At 45.4% G+C, this 16,316-nt stretch overlaps 1 protein-coding gene across 1 annotated transcript in view; it reads right to left on the bottom strand.

The window, feature by feature from the left end:
• Positions 1–1,888: 1,888 nt before the first annotated feature.
• SRP72 (signal recognition particle 72kDa) overlaps positions 1,889–16,316 on the bottom strand; it is a 15,217-nt gene continuing 789 nt past the window's right edge. Inside the window, exons 2-19 of the mRNA XM_009995969.1 lie at positions 15,590–15,741; positions 13,797–13,920; positions 12,862–13,005; positions 11,433–11,544; positions 10,263–10,294; positions 9,584–9,708; positions 9,428–9,485; positions 9,119–9,250; positions 8,580–8,708; positions 8,011–8,083; positions 7,379–7,443; positions 5,736–5,831; positions 5,177–5,280; positions 4,502–4,579; positions 3,717–3,854; positions 3,433–3,470; positions 2,979–3,138; positions 1,889–2,142 (exon numbers count right to left, since the gene is read on the bottom strand). Of these exons, the coding sequence (XP_009994271.1) occupies positions 1,968–2,142; positions 2,979–3,138; positions 3,433–3,470; positions 3,717–3,854; positions 4,502–4,579; positions 5,177–5,280; positions 5,736–5,831; positions 7,379–7,443; positions 8,011–8,083; positions 8,580–8,708; positions 9,119–9,250; positions 9,428–9,485; positions 9,584–9,708; positions 10,263–10,294; positions 11,433–11,544; positions 12,862–13,005; positions 13,797–13,920; positions 15,590–15,741 (1,935 nt within the window). The 3' untranslated portion in view covers positions 1,889–1,967. The remainder of the gene's footprint in view (positions 2,143–2,978; positions 3,139–3,432; positions 3,471–3,716; positions 3,855–4,501; positions 4,580–5,176; positions 5,281–5,735; positions 5,832–7,378; positions 7,444–8,010; positions 8,084–8,579; positions 8,709–9,118; positions 9,251–9,427; positions 9,486–9,583; positions 9,709–10,262; positions 10,295–11,432; positions 11,545–12,861; positions 13,006–13,796; positions 13,921–15,589; positions 15,742–16,316) is intronic.

Raw genomic sequence — 16,316 nt, 5'->3', positions numbered from 1 at the left:
AGGCTGGGAATGTAACCGGTGTCAGCAGCGAGGGAAGCGCCTCACAGCCAGCAGAGGGAAGCAGGCTCTCCCCGCCGCTGCTGCCGCCCGCCCCCCACACACCGGATTCGCTCCCAGGCGGCTTCTGCCTGGGCGCCCATCCCGGGGGAAGCAGCGGAGGCACCGCACCCGCAGCCTGGTCAGGGCTCCCGCAGTGCCACAAGCTTCCACCTCGTCCGTTCCCCCCAGGTTGGACCAGAGGAGACACCCAGAGAACACGGAGTTGCATTATCCTCCAGGATCTCCTCTCCCAGTCACCTTCCAGAAATGGCACCACTGCAGGATAGTGCCTCTCTCCTGCGGCCACCAGCTGCCAGCTGAGAGGTGTATCACCCCGACACACACCTGAGAGCAAGTGCCTACCAGCCGGTCATAACGCTGGTATCTCTATCTTGCTGTTCTCAGAGCACAGCAAACATCCAGCCCCCTTCCAGATGCTCCTGGCGTGCAGTCAAGGTAATGGATTTGACCTGGATTTTTGCTCCATGGGGACTCAGGGGGAGTGCGGGGGGCTTTAAACCACACTAATATTTCCCTTGCTCCCCACCTCTTCAGGCCTTTACTTTAAACCTATTCAGAGACACAAGCCTTTGCCTTTTGGATTGGCATCTGACAACTCTCCCTGAGGTGCTGTTTCTACCCACTGAAAGTCCATGTGGAAAAATGTTTTTGCCATATTCAGACCAAACCAGAAGTTAGGAGATGCTTGTGGGTGCTAGAACACACACATCTTCACAACCAGCCACTTTCTTTTACCTCACTTGTCTTGCCAAGGCCACTAGAATAAAGCAACTGGCTTACAGAAAAGGGGACACCAAGTCAGCTCCCATACACTTCATGCTTTCTCCCAACAGCTTTGTTCTCCCCCTTCAGACTATCTAGTTCCAGATAATCTAGCCCATATATTGTTTTCCAAGATCCTTCATGCCTGTGCTGTTTGGTGGTGTCCTGGTTTTGGCTGGGATAGTTATTTTCCTCATAGTAGCTGGTATGGGGCTGTGTTTTGGATTTGTGCTGAAAAGAGTGTTAATAATGCAGAGATGTTTTTGTTATTCCTAAGCAGTGTTTAGTCACTTCTCTACTTCTCACACCACTGCACCAGTGCATAGGCTGGGGGTGCACAAGAAGCTGGGAGGGGGCACAGCCAGGACAGCTGACCCCAGCTGATCAAAGGGATAACCCTGACCACACAACATCATGCTCACATATAAAGCTGGGAGGAGGAGGAAAGGGGGGACATTTGGAGTGATAGTTTGTTGTCCCAAGTACCCTCTACACGTGATGGAGCCCTGCTCTCCCAAGGATGGCTGAACACCTGCCTGCAATGGAAAGCAGTGAAGGAATTCCTTTTTTTGCTTTTCTTGTGCAAGTAGCTTTTCCTTTACCTCTTCAACTGTCTTTATATCTTTTACCCATGGGTTTCTCACTTTTTTTCCCCTTTCAGTTCTCTCCCCCATCCCACTGGGAGTGAGTGAGCAAGCAGCTGTGTGGGACTTAGATGCTGGCTGGGGATAAACCACAACAGTGGTCAACAACTGACTGGGATAAGACGCAGAAGACAGTACTTGCATCATACATAGAGACACTGTCAGACAAACCTGTTAAAGGCCTTAACATATGCAGGAGGAGCATAAAACCATGTATCAAGAAGTTCTTGATTATTCCACATCTTTTAAACATTTGGCAATGCTGACAGATTTCTTCGTGGCTGCATCTGAGTTCAGTAAGTCATGGTGGGGGCAAGTGTCAGGAAGGCAACTGGGTGAGCAGACATAACTGGGTGCCTGTACCAGCACATGTCCCTCCAGACCACCTACAGGCAGGACAGAGATCCTGACAGCCATGAGTCTTTCACCAGCACTTGCTTCTGACCTTTATTCTGCAACCAGCATCACCTGTTGAAGGAGGGAGGTTACACATCCTGCTTTCTACCACCCTCCTTTAGCCCCCTTCTTCTTCTTCTGCTGCTGCTTCTTCTTGGTGGCTGGGGCGCCGGCAGGTTTTTGGTGCCTGGGAGGGATGACGTTACTTGTGGCCGATACAGCTGCAGCACTGCCGGGCCGAGGGGAGGTAGGTGGGCTGCTGGCAGTCTTACTAGCATCCCTGCAAAAGATGATAGAAACAGACACCGTGTGGGGTCACCACTACCTGCAAGATGTGGCAAAGCTGCAGGAAACTGACAGTGAAAAAGAGCAGCTGCCCCATAAGAGAGCATTAGATAACATTATGTGTGGGAGCACACGCACGCAAGGAGATCTTAAAGAAGCTTCAACATATACACAAGGGCTAATGGATAATGGAACATGTCTCAAAGGGCAGGCAACCACCTTCTACCAGATGTTTACTAAACAGCATAAGTCTCCAACAACAAAAGCAAGGCTAACTTTTGAACAGACATGTGGCAGCTCATGCAACATGAGAAGCCTTCCAGGCCCCCATGCTTACGCACTGCAAACCCAACATCCTTTCTCACAAAAGGTTTCTCACAAAAGGTTTTCATGCTTCTGTTTTGAGATAGCTGTGTTGAAAGAAACTATCAGACAGCACTGGCAACTCCCTGCATCTCTCGGATATTAGTAAGTCACCACCTTTCTGCCAGGCCTCACATACAATGGTAAATCCCAATTCCAGCTCAAATAATCAGTTTCAACTTAGAATGACGTACAGCGATTTCCCAAATAATGGCTAATGGTTCTCCAGCCACCAAAAGACTTGAAAACAAATAGCTCAAGAGAAAGCATGCAAAATCCATGCAAAAAACACAATGAAAGACTATGGGGATCTTCTGGAAGAGCAGGTGGTAGAAGGTGCAAGCACCAAAGTACAGTTTAACTTCTGCTACCCACGGCTGGCACGGTGAGAGAGTCAGAGAAGACCAGTACAAACCCAGTCTCCCCAGCCACCCAAGAGACTGCAAGCCCTGCAAAATGGGTACTTACAGTTCAGAGGAGCCAGCTGTGGTTGAACCCTGAGTGCCCTTGCCAACCTGATCCTTCTTCTTCCCCTTCTTCCGTCCACGATAGTAGGAACGCTCTCGCATTGGAAGCCACCGCTCAGGGTCAGGAGTCACTTTGGGGTCATAGTTCTTAGGCAGCTTTCCTGCAGAATATCCAGTGCAGGGACATTAGAGGCATCATCAAGGCATACACATAGGATGTCAGTAGCCAGGAATCAACAAGAGCCCAGCAATCCACATAATCCTACCAGGATGTTACCCTCAGTTCCATGAAAAAATGCCCCATCCCAACAAGCTATCATTAAGATCTCGGTTCAGAGACCCAGTCCCAGCAAAGAGTTCCAGCTCCTGGGGAGCTTAAGGCTGGATATTTGAACAAACAATCTGGTGAGCTCACTGCAGCTGTGCCAGGTCAACAGCTATAAAATGCAACTTACCCTTCTTTTTCTTCTTCTTCTTTTTCACTTCTCCTTGTCTGAAAAGCAAGAAGAGAAACAGCCACTGTGACAGAGCACACAAGTCAACTAAAACTTTGCTCTAAAAAAAGCTAAACCATTCCCATCTCTCTTAAAATGTGGGTCTGCTTGAAGCTTCTTGGAGTTTATCAACAGGCTGCCTTTCCACCAGCCTGCCTTCTACAGCAATGTCTCTACCACACCAGGTGTGGTTCTTGTGCCACCCCAAAGAACAGCTGCACCAGAGCTACAGCAGCCCACTTTACCCTTGCTCCTTCGGCTGGTTGTCTCCTGTCAGCTTCGCAGCTTTCTTCCGAACATAGGTTGCTCCATGGGAGTTCTCCAGTGCATCAACATCTACTTTCAGTGACATGGTGTCCGAGGAAGGCAAGTGTTTGCTAAGACTGCAAGGGAAGAGTTCAGGAATGCAAACCAGTAAACACAAAGATAAACATCCAGGTTTGTGAAGAAAGCAATAGGCAACTTCAGCTTGAACCAATATGGCCTGTTGGCACTGCAGACACCAGACAAGCCTATGTAACTAGTTCCAGCTCTCTCACCAGCTTCCTAAAAAAGCTGAGATGAGCTGCTTGATCGCCATCTGCCTCATTTTTCCCTTCTTTGATATGGGGACACAAGCAGCAACTTCCTCTGAAAGCTGGTCAGGGTGGCAAAAGCAGTATGTGACCCTGTCATTTTAGGACAGTGAGAGCTTAGCCAGGTTTTATGGGGCACAATCCTGCATTACTACCACAGGTTCAAGATTCCAACAGAAAAGATGATGGAGCTCCTATTTTTGGTTCCACCTTGTCTTAAGTTATCAATTCTCAGAGAGAAGGATGCCAAAGACAAAAGGGTCCTGGGATTCTGCTATAATCAAACCAATTAGGGAAGTAAGATAGCTCCAGACAACCTGACTTGGATATGTAACAGTTTTGGATATGTTCCTTTCCTCAGTTGAGAGTGGGTCTGAATTTGCCACACAGCTGAAACCCAAGGGAGCAATGCCTAAACATCTTTCTTTGCTTCGATACCACCACCAAAAGGATACACTTTAGCTTTTTCAGGGTCCACCAGGGAGTAGGCAGAGATGAGCTGTGCCAGAGTGTGCACATCTTTTGGGTTTTGCCTTTGTAGGGGAAAAAAAAGAAAAGGACCAAGTTACCAAGGTACAGTACTCAAGACACAGATGCAGTGCTTGCTGTGGCAGCATAGCTGCTAACTGTGTGGTCAGGCAGTCAGTCTGTGGTCTCCTCCAGAGCACATTTCCAAACGTCACTGGTCTGGATAAGGGGAGCTGTGCAAACATCTCCCACAGTATCATGAAGCAGGCAATGAAAGAAAAAAATCCCTCAGGTCCTAGTAGCAAAGGCAAGTTAACAGTCCCCCCTGCAAAATCCCCTCAAGTATGTAATAAAAACTAAAACCTAGACATCCATAGTTTATGCAGACCTAGAAAAAATTATGCATCCCAGTCCCCAAAGGAATCTTCACTAGACACAAGAGGTCTCTAGGATAAATCAATCGGGTTTGAAGTGAACATCAGCTATAGATCAAATTAATCATCTCCCCTCCTTACAATATATAGCTTTGCATTAAGAGTCCCTGTGGAAAAACAACTCTACACAACAGCTACCAGCCAATCAACATTGTGAGACACTGTGGGGCACCAGACAGCTTACAGAGGTCTCTGGGGGGAGACCTGCTCAGCAACCACCCAACTCACTTCCAGAGCTCCTCCAAGTCACTGATTGCTTCTTTCTTCCTGCCATGCTTAAGTTTGAAGTTGGCAGCTTCCCTTATCAGCAACAAATGGACAGGAGACTTTGGCTGAAAGACACAGCAGCCACAATTAGTTTCTCATTATCACAGCAGAGAGCCCAACTCTATCTGGCTTTAATACCCAAGACCTGAGTTAACACCCTGTGATGCAGAAAGCAGACCACCTTTGCACTCTTAAGATGAGAGGCAGAACAGCCTAGGACAAGGCAGCTTGCTGCTCCACAATGTTTTCTAATCAGGGAGAAGGCTGAGTTGCTGCATTTGGGCTCCCACTGCCCTCACCCTACCAACTGAAGGGAGCTGCTGTTGCCTGTTTGTGACACATCTGAAATAATCGAACAGTGATAAAATGAACATCCACAAAACACGAGCTCACAGGTTCCAAAACCCCAAATGGATGAGCTGCTGGGACCATGCATCAAGAGGAAAAGTTGAACGAGCTAGAAAAGACAGATATCTGCCTGCATTAGACCTTGCACATTAGCTCCTCCGTTTTGACTTGCCTGGAATTGCTGATACCATTGGATAGCCTGTGTGAAGACCTCAATTGCACTGTCAATGTCCTCTTCATGACTGTACATTGTCACCAGTGCAGACACCTGCAAAAATTCAACAGCAGCTTGTAACAGATCCTCACACAAGTTGTCTATAAGCCAGAGTCAGCAGTTAAATTACAGAAATAACTAAAACATAATATAAGCTTTCTGCTCTGTCCCTAAAAATGAGCTGTGGTAATAGGCAGGATACCCAGGCAAGACCTGCCTACCCAGGTCCCTCCCAAAGAAATGTCCCCAACAATTTTTCTCCTATGGTACAAGCTTAAGGCTGCATTTACAGAAAGAATTTTCTTGTCTTGGCACTTTCTTTGCTTGCCACTGGACAGTTTCATTAGAAACCCTTTTTTCCTCCTTGTTCTCTACCCCAAGAGCCATGAAAAAGCAAATCAGCACAGAACAGACAATACTTGTCTCTACCCCAGTCACAACCAGAGGTGACCCAGGGCAAGGAGCTGGTATTGCTGGCTGCCTCCAGAAATCACTTTGATCAGACTTTCAACTGGAACAGACCCATAACTGTCAGCCTCTGCTCAAGATGCTTACGCTGTATACTTGAGCACTTTCAAGGTCATCAAGCTCTTCTGAATACCAGACGTGGACATGCATGCAGACCAGGGTGACGCTGTAGGGATGGAACATATGGCACTCTCTCCCTAATGCTTCTCTGAAAGCTGCTTCAAAACTTCCCAGCAGTACATAGCAGGGAAGCAGCTGCTACTGTCATGTTATGCAAGTAAATCCAGGCAACACACAGGTCTGGGGGATTACAAGAGAGCAGGAACACAGGTAGAGAACATCTCCTCTGTTGACAGGCAGAGTACTTCTGTGGCTAAATTCTGGCCACTTGATGCAATTTATAATCCCACCTTTGTCCAAGACATGGAAGATGGGCTCAAATTCCCCGCAGATACTCAAATGACTGAAAGCCACAGGAAAGAGGCAACAAGAACCAGGAAGTACAAAACTGTGCTACAAGGGAAAAACCTCACACAGTTCAGACTGAGTTTTGCTTACCATACCAGGCTTGTGCTGCAGTTCTTCTATGCTCCTCAGGATCATGCAGGCTTTTGTGACACTGCCTAGAAGAAAGACAGGAAGGAACATGCTCTGAGCTGCATGGTAACAGTTCACCCTGCAAGTGAACTTCCAGCCAAAGGTAAACAATGCAGACATAACAATCCCCTTCTCTGAACATCTCCCCCATTTCAAGGAATAAAGGACAGGCCTCCACACAAAGGACCTTTCTGCCCTTGCCATATCCTGCAAGGGTTCATGACCAAGCTTTTGCAAGCAGGGTCTTTTATTCCAGGAGTAACTGGGCTGCCCAACTGTATAACGGAAAGGTACCACCAGAGAGCCCTACACTGCTCCCAGGACCCTCCTGCCACAGAACAGGTTCAGCCTTATTATTCACAAAGACTGTGGGCATCTGTCAGGGATCTTTGGAGCCTGAATACCCAGACATTAAGTTATGAGCATTATCATGCCATAGCCATACATATAGAATACCTGACCGAAAGCAACTCTTCCCTACACCCCTGGTGCTACAAGGGAAAAACCTCACACAGTTCAGACTGAGTTTTGCTTACCATACCAGGCTTGTGCTGCAGTTCTTCTATGCTCCTCAGGATCATGCAGGCTTTTGTGACACTGCCTAGAAGAAAGACAGGAAGGAACATGCTCTGAGCTGCATGGTAACAGTTCACCCTGCAAGTGAACTTCCAGCCAAAGGTAAACAATGCAGACATAACAATCCCCTTCTCTGAACATCTCCCCCATTTCAAGGAATAAAGGACAGGCCTCCACACAAAGGACCTTTCTGCCCTTGCCATATCCTGCAAGGGTTCATGACCAAGCTTTTGCAAGCAGGGTCTTTTATTCCAGGAGTAACTGTGCTGCCCAACTGTATAACGGAAAGGTACCACCAGAGAGCCCTACACTGCTCCCAGGACCCTCCTGCCACAGAACAGGTTCAGCCTTATTATTCACAAAGACTGTGGGCATCTGTCAGGGATCTTTGGAGCCTGAATACCCAGACATTAAGTTATGAGCATTATCATGCCATAGCCATACATATAGAATACCTGACCGAAAGCAACTCTTCCCTACACCCCTGCTACAACAGTGACTGCAGCAAAGATTGACCTAAATCCTCGTTTTTCTCACCCCTTGTACCATTAGCATCTGCAGACACTTCCCATCAAAGGAGGACACTGGATACCTTGAGCGATTTTTAGCTGGGCCATCGTGAGCTTGATTTCAGCTGCATTGGCAGGGTACTGGTCTGCAAAGTCCTGAGTCAGAGGAAAGAACAATTCAACACGTGTGTGGGCACCAGGCTGCTGGTCTGGTGAATCATATCTCATGCTCAGTTACAGCAAGCTGGCAAGAGCCAAAGGAAGCTTTCCAGCACAGGCAGGCTTCAGCACACAGCCAAAGAGGGCTCCAAAGTATGCCGGTGGGCCCACTGCCCTCTCAGATTTCTATTCCAGGTCACAGAAGGATGTTGCAAACTGCTTGCAAGCAGAGCCCCACTGCTTACTCCAGAAGTCTAGTGCAACTTCTAAGCATAAAAATCAGAGGTGCAAGAGAACTATTTCCCTTTAAAAGCAACATTGTTCAGTTGGGTGTAAATACTTTGCAGCAGCGTTAAACCAAACCAAAATAAGCACCGTCAGATACCCTTGGAAATTTAAACCAGACAAGACAAACTAAGGGAAATAGCACATAAGAACATAAAGCACAAGTTTAAACAGAGCTTAGCCAAAGGAATATTTTTTCCTAACCTACCTGCAGAAGCCCTACAGCCTTTGCGTGCTGCTTCTCACGACACAGCTGGGCTGCCTGGATAAGCACAGGGAGGAGATGCTCAGGACTCTGGGACTGCAGACTTGCCGACAGCTTGCGGCACTGATCTGCCTGAGGAATAGGAAGAGAGAACACATTTTTATCAGCCTCTGCTGCAAGCACCTAATGCAGGGCTAACATACCAGTTGTATCTAAGAAGAGAAGCTACTGATGGCTTCCCTGAAATGGGTACACAGAACCAAGATCAAGTCCTCTTAATAGCACTTCAGATGCACCTAAGAAACCCTCACATCCCTTTGGTCTTCTAGTCGTCTCCCCACTGTCCTCCCTACAGCTCAAGTCCCTACACAACTGGCTGGCTGTTCTTTTAAGAATAGCTGGGTTGTTTTTTTTCTCCTCACTTATGTGCCTAAACCAAGTGGTCAAACTTTCTAACACAGAACAGCTGCAATCTGTTTTTGCCTAGTCAAACTCCTGTGGAGTAAATCTGTGGCTACTTATTGCAGATCAATTTCCCCTACCTGGTTAGTGTACATTGCCAGCAAAGCTTTGTTGAATTCAATTGCCTGGAGCTGTTTCTTGGAGAGTTTATGCTCAACGCCTTCTGCATTGGTCAGCTTCACCTTTTTCTTTGAGTCAAAGACATTTTGGTCCTGGGAAAATCACACATCATGAGAAGATTTCACTACATGACTTGAAGAAGATGAAAAGGCCTCTGGATCTGCAATTTAACTGTTTAGGAAAGTCTTTCCTAGTTCTCTTCCTTCTCTCCACAGAAGTGGAGAAGCCAACAGAGTAACCACATTGAAAGGAGCAAGGTAATTCTGTACCTTGTTAATTGTGATGATGTTATTTGCAATGACAGCAAGCAGTCCCACATCTGTTGGCCTGCAGATAAGAAAAGCAGAAAGCACATTGTTATAAAACAGCGGTCTCTCTTCCATCTACCTATGGAATACCAAGCATTTTTTTAGAAAAGTCTTTACTTCAACTTGATTATTTGATTGTAGAGCTGTAGAGCATCTTCTGTACGACCCTGCAGTTGCATGATATAAGCCATCTGACCGTGAATAATGGCCAGTTCAGCCTCAATGTCTTCCTCTGTCACATCCTGAAAGAAAATCAAAGCAAAAAGAAAAAAGCTGCCATCTCACCTCTTTTCCCCTGGCTTCAGCATTCTGCTGGAAAATGTCTATGAGCTCTCTTGGGCAGTATAAGCAGCAAAGCACCCCAGCTACTAGAGGTGAAGGCTGTAGCCACAGCACAAATACAAGCATATTTGGGTCAAACCAGGAGCAAAGAAACCTTCGCCTGCTTCTGCAAGAATCTGAAGATACCCTCAACTTGTGTGCTTAATCTGCCCCTCTGATTGAACCAATGGCAGTGATGACAAATTTCAAACATTTCCCATCACCCACCCCATAGCAGGGGATGGGTCAGAGGGAGGTTTGAGACAACCCATACCCATCTTGCCAGCACCTGCACAGGCAGTAGTGCAAGGAGCACAGCAGCACAAGTGGGTACTAGCAGCAGTGGCAAGTCTTGCTGGGTAATCCTGCACAGCAGCTTTGGCTATCATCTGGCTACCTGCAGTACCCTTCATAACCACACCCTTTGCACACTTGTGCAAAGAAAACACGTCCCAGAACAACATCAAGAACTTACAGAGTCTTCTGACAGCGACTGGCGGCACAGCTCTAGAAAGAAAAAGCAAATCAAAGAACAATTTAGAAGGCTTCAGGAGGAAAAAAAATAGTCTAAAAGCATGGGAAAGCATACACTTTTTTCATGTCTCCCTGAAACTTCTGCAGCATTGCAAGGGCACCTCAGACTGCAAGTCTGATGACAGCTGGGACTGAGCATGAGGAAGAAAACTAGATGAGACAGAAGCAGTATCAAATACATAGTAGATACTGTCCCTCCCAGCACTGCATTCTGTAATTACACACATTTTCTCTTCTGCACAGATTTTCTTAAATCTAGCTCTGATCTTTTCCATAGATCACTTGGCTGCAACTGCTCACCATCTTGGGAGATATTTTAAGTGCTGCAAGCCTGCAATATTCAGATTACACCACCATTTATGGGGCAGCAATTCTATCAATTTTCAGTACACAAAACAGTCACTTATTGACTTCCTCATATACCTCTGCAACATCACTTGCTTTGCTTTCCAAAGAACTATTAGCACAGCATATAGGCTCAAATTACACATGCTTAATATATCAATTATATGAGAGAGCTGCTGTTCTATCATCAAAATCAGGACAGAACTGGCCTATTTATCTGCAAGAGCAATTAGATCAGAAAGAAGCTAATTCTTCTTAATTCTGCCACCCAGCACAAAATCACCCTTCTAACCCACAGAAAAAACTGATTTAGCAAAAAAGCACATTTTTATTGACTTATACTAAATTCATACCTAATTCAGACCATTACATATTTCTATTTTTATAGTATATGTCTATACAGATACAAATACTAAAAAAAACAAGGAGTAAGAGCAGATGAAACACCTCATGGTTATGAGAAGAGTTTACACTCATGTCTATATCCTTCTTCAAAAAACTGCTCAAAGGCACCGAACACCGATCACGGGGCTACAAGAGAGCCAGGAGATGGTACATGCCACATGGTTCTAGGAAAAAGCTGCAGAAGAACATTTCCACAGAAACACCAGTCCTCTCAGAAAACATCTGGAAACTTATAACAAGTTCTACCGCTGGTCAATTTTAAAATTCTCAAAACCTCTTTCTCTCTGGTTAAGTGTGTCTATAGGGAACAAATAACTACTCCTATTACACAAAGCTTCCCTCTCACTTCACCATGTTTTACCTTCTGCTTTCTGTAGTTTTTTCATTGCTTCATTCAACTTTCCTTGCCCAATCAACGCACATGCACTGTTATAACACAGCTCATAGGTAGCTTCCCGAAGGCCCAAATCCTCCTAGTATGAAAAGCAAATGCAACACTACATAAATAACTGATCAATACAGGTTTGACAGGCAATGACACAAACTGTATTTCTCATGTACATTAAAAACATTCCTTGCTAAATAAATTTATGGGCAATTTTAGAAGGGCACTGTTCTGGTTTCAGCTGGAATACAGATAATCTTCTTCCCAGTAGCTAATAGAGAGCTATGTTATAGATTTTGCACGAGAACAATGTTGATGACACACTAATGTTTTAGTAGTTGCTAAGTAATGCTTTTGTACTAGTCAAGTACTCCCCAGCTTCTCATGCCCTGCTAGCAAGAAGCTGGGAGGGGGCACAGCCAGGACAGCTGATCCAAGCTGGTCAAAGGGACATCCCATACCATATGACATCATGCTCAGAATATAAACTGGGGGGAGCTGGCCGGAGGGTGCAGCAGCTTAGGAAATAGCTGGGCACTGGTCAGCAGGTGGTGAGCAATTGTGCTGTACATCACTTGTTTTGTATATTATTTATCATTATCACAATTATAATTTTCATTTTCTGTCCTATTAAACTGTCTTTCTCTCAACTCACAAGTTTTAACTTTTTTTTTTTTTTTTCTGATTCTCTCCCCCATCCCACTGAGGGGAAAGTGAGGGAACAGCTGTGTGGTGCTCAGTAGCCACTGGAGTTAAACCTCAACAGGGACACAGCTGGCAAGTTAAGTAGCAGTGCAAAGGATCTTCCCTCACACTGCACAAGCAAGACAGAGGCAATCAACAAGGCAACAATGAAACTCCAGCCTGAACTTAGAGACTACTGAGGCTGTGGAAAGAGGGCAGGTAAAAACCACTGCTCCAGAGAATGAGAAAGTTGATCTATAGCACTGAACAAAAAGCTGAGCATGCTCAGCACACATCAAATGACAACAATTTATGAAAAAAATGAGGACATTACTATCTGCACTGCTCACTAACAAAAATATTCCCAAGCATGACTAGGTGATCCAGGCCGTTAGCTTTACCCTTGGCAAGAAGGTAAGGAGACAGAGGAAAGTGCTAGTCACCACACAACCTGCCTAATGCAGGCTTAAAGAGATATACTTCTTGCTCTGCTGTGCCATCTACTAATACAAGACTCCCAGAGATCAAAGGCAAAGAAGTGTAACTCATGAAGTATAACAGCACTGTTCATTCCTCCATACAAGTGAAACCACAAGGTGATCTTCAATACGCTCAGAAGCCATTAAGAGACAAGAACACATTTCTATCCTGTTAAATAGATTCCATATCCTTTACTCCTTGACTCTCACTCTTACATGCGCACACACACACTCTCTCTTACCGGCATCACCTTCTCCCATGTGCTCTGTGCTGCCACAACAGCAGAGAGGTTGGTTTTTCTCTCCTCCTCATACTCGTCCTGGGAGTTGCGGATGAGATCCCTGTAGGCAGCCAGACAATCGTCATAGCGCTCCAACCTGTACAACTGAGAAAGAGAAGAGATTAGCCTTCAGAATAGTATTTCCCTGTGTTTGCTAATAACTACAGTCTTTTTCCTCCCTCGTCATGGACTGGCAGCAGCAGAGCATCAAATGTTTTAAGCTGAACATTACTAACATTTGCATCTACCTTTAAGGGCAAACTCTATAGATTACAAGGACTCAAGCAATGCCAACCGATACTTGCGCACAAATGACAGTTCTCAATCCTAAAACAGCTTCTTTAAAAGCAGCAGTTTACACGGTTTTGTCTTTAAACAGCCTTTCTCCAGATTAGATCACCTCTTTATGAGAGATTAATGAAAGGTCTTTTGTGCAGCTGAGAGAAGACAGCCAATTCTTCACAAAACTGTTCTGATCAACCCAGGAGAAATCAGAGAATAAACACTTCTTTTCTGCTTCACTTCTAATGCCTGAGATATCAGCTCCTGCCAACCATTCCTGGACAGGTATCTAAAGCAAGCACATGGCTCAACCACAAAAAACTTTCATCATTTCTCTTGCATCCTCCATCCCTTCAGCCAGTTGGCTATTACCAGGCCAGATGCAAGAAGGGAAAGGAAGTCCCAAATGTGTTGCTTTGGTTCAGTGGCAGGAAGATGACTATTGTCTCCAGCAACAGGTGACTGAAGCTCCACAGAAGTGGGAGCAGTTGGAAACTGCACTTCTCCTTACCTTCAAGGCAGAGAAGGAAATTTTGTCCCTACATGTGCCCCACATAAGAGCAGTGAGCAGGCATCCCAGCATATGAAACTCCCAAAGAAAAGCTTGTAATTACCACTTGTCCGTAAAGCTCCTTCAGTTTGTCTGTCTGCTGACTGGCACTCTGAATAGTCTTGAGAGCACTTTCAATACGATTCAACCTGTATTCACAGTAGGCCTTCTCAAAGGCAATAATGTCACTGCAAGGACAAGAAAAAGGCTGGGAACTGGCACTTCACTCAACAGCATTCACCCTCCTGAACACACTTGTTTAAGCAGCCCTAATTAGTCACGGACTGCTACATTCCCAAAGAGCCAAAACACCAGAGGTGAGCACATGATCCCAGATTAATGAATTATGTATTTGCTGAGTGCTGAAAATATCTTAATCCTCCTTTCTGTTCAACAGGGAAAGAATATCAAAACTTCAGGTAAAAAGAGATGTTAGGGGTTTTTTATTGTTTCCAGACACATGGCATTTCAAATTCCCCTTCCTGCCTCCTACTGATTATGCAAATCAAATCCTTAAAGCTAAAAAAATAACAAAAATTCATTATGGGACTCCTTCTTGAGGAGAAGACGTATCACCACACCAGAAGATTTTTACTGCAAGCTTTCGAAGACAATCGACTCACAGAGAGAGAAAGAAAGGATGGTATAAAATAGACCCTCTTATAATCTTATTCTAGGCCAACATTAACATTAACCTATTTTGAAATACCAGTACAGCAGAACTGCAGGAAAAGGGTTTTCTAATGTTAAAGTAAAACTGGCTTCAAAGCAAGCTCACAGCAGCAGGGAAGCATTATCAAAGAAGCAGAGCCTCGAAAGCTATGTTCCACCCACCCCCTGAGTTACCAGTTAAGCCAAAGAAAAATTAATCATTAATTCCCTCAGTTCATCACTGGTGCCACTGGCTACCAGCTATTTCTTTGCCTATTTAAGATTATCATAGTCTAGCTGATTATTAAGGAAGCCTGAAAACTGGCATTAAGAATTAAAGTAAAGCAGTGGGCCAGCCTCAGTGCAGGGCAGGACAACTTCAAGGCAGAGCAAGAACCACCACTTTACCTACTCTGCAGGAGAGAGACAGACACAAAGCCAAGATTAAGAAATTATTGGGGCAACTCTGAAGCCAGTTGCATTTAGACAAATTACACTTCCTTCTCGCCACATCCTAAAAAAACAAGCTAAAAGCCTTAAACTAAATCCCTTGCATCACAGAAAAAAAAAAAGGAATTTGTGAATAAGTTTATTTTTTTTTAAGATATGAGCATAAACGAGGATACATTTCATCACTCTGATACTACAAAACTCTCATCTGGGAAGTTGCCTTATAAGAGCAGCACCTGAAATACAAGAATTTTGCTGCCAGGCAACTCTTAAGTAACAATTTTTATTCTCACCATTGCACAAAGAGCATCTTTATAGAGTCTGCTTAATGACAGAAATGGGAAGCTTGACTTGTTCTCAAACACAAGCTGTCTCTAAGGTCCTGGTTTTGAGAATGTGCACAAAGAGCTTGCACCACCACAAAAGCTGAAGCAGTACCTTCAGACTCATAAAGAAAAGGACCCCAAGGAGCAGTATGACGAGACAGCCAAGCAAAGCAAACGGCTCTCTGCCACTGGCAAGGGCTTCTCCCTTCTCTCTTCACTTCCCTTTATACCTGTCCTCTTCCCTTGTATCAGCTATGGTGCTCAAATGTGTCAGGAAGCGAAATCAGCTCTTGAAGGTGGCTGAAAACTAGACCAGGGACAATCTTTTCAAAAGTAACAGCAATATGTTAGACTGTCTCGAACTTGTCTAAATCACCTTTCAATGAATTGTGGTTTTATATTTTGTACAGTACAGCAAGAAATAACTCACTTGGTTAACACTTTAGTGTGGGTGTTGATGACGCTGAGGGCTTCCTTGAAGTTCCCATTCTGGATAAGACACACTATTTTGCACTGAAGTGCAGTCACGTCATCTTTGCTGATCTGCAGGACTGGAGGAGAAACCGTTTTCAACACAATGACCTAACTCATTATCAGACACATTAAGGCTCTGTAGAAGCCATATGTTGTTGCACTTGCAAAAACCCCAGTCATGTTAATTTAAGAGTCCTGTCGTTGCTTGCTTTGGCCCCGCTCACTAAATGAATCCTGTCAGGTTAAAAGAATCCAGTATAAATACTGAACTTGCCCAAAGTGAGCAGTGTGCTAACGTGCCTGGAACAGAGCTGCACCACAGGAGTTGCACCTGGACCAACCTTTCACGGGCACTTCACTTCCAGGCAGAGAACACGGTGCCAAAGCCCGAGTGCCACGTGAAGCGTGTGCAGGAAGAAAAGCACCTGCTCCAGAACCGTGTGGCTCCAGACAGGAGGTCACTTCACATGCCAATACTTCCTGCCAGTGGAAGGCAGTGAGGGAGAACTAGGACAGCAACGCCAGTTTTGACAATGGATTTTTTTCACCTGATCCCCACTCTCAGCCCTGGTGGGGCAGGAGATGCGTCCCTACCCTACAGACAGCAAAGTCTGAGCCGTAACGCGCCTGACGCTGCAAACACCCTTCGGATGCCGAGCTCCGAGCAGCGCCCATCTCGGGCT

This window comes from Chaetura pelagica, unplaced genomic scaffold (assembly GCF_000747805.2).
Source record: "Chaetura pelagica isolate M959 unplaced genomic scaffold, ChaPel_1.0 scaffold142, whole genome shotgun sequence".
NCBI classification, from domain to species: Eukaryota; Metazoa; Chordata; class Aves; order Apodiformes; family Apodidae; genus Chaetura; species Chaetura pelagica.
The sequence above is the reverse complement of the archived record's forward strand: the minus strand, read 5'-3'. Positions and strand labels throughout refer to the sequence as shown.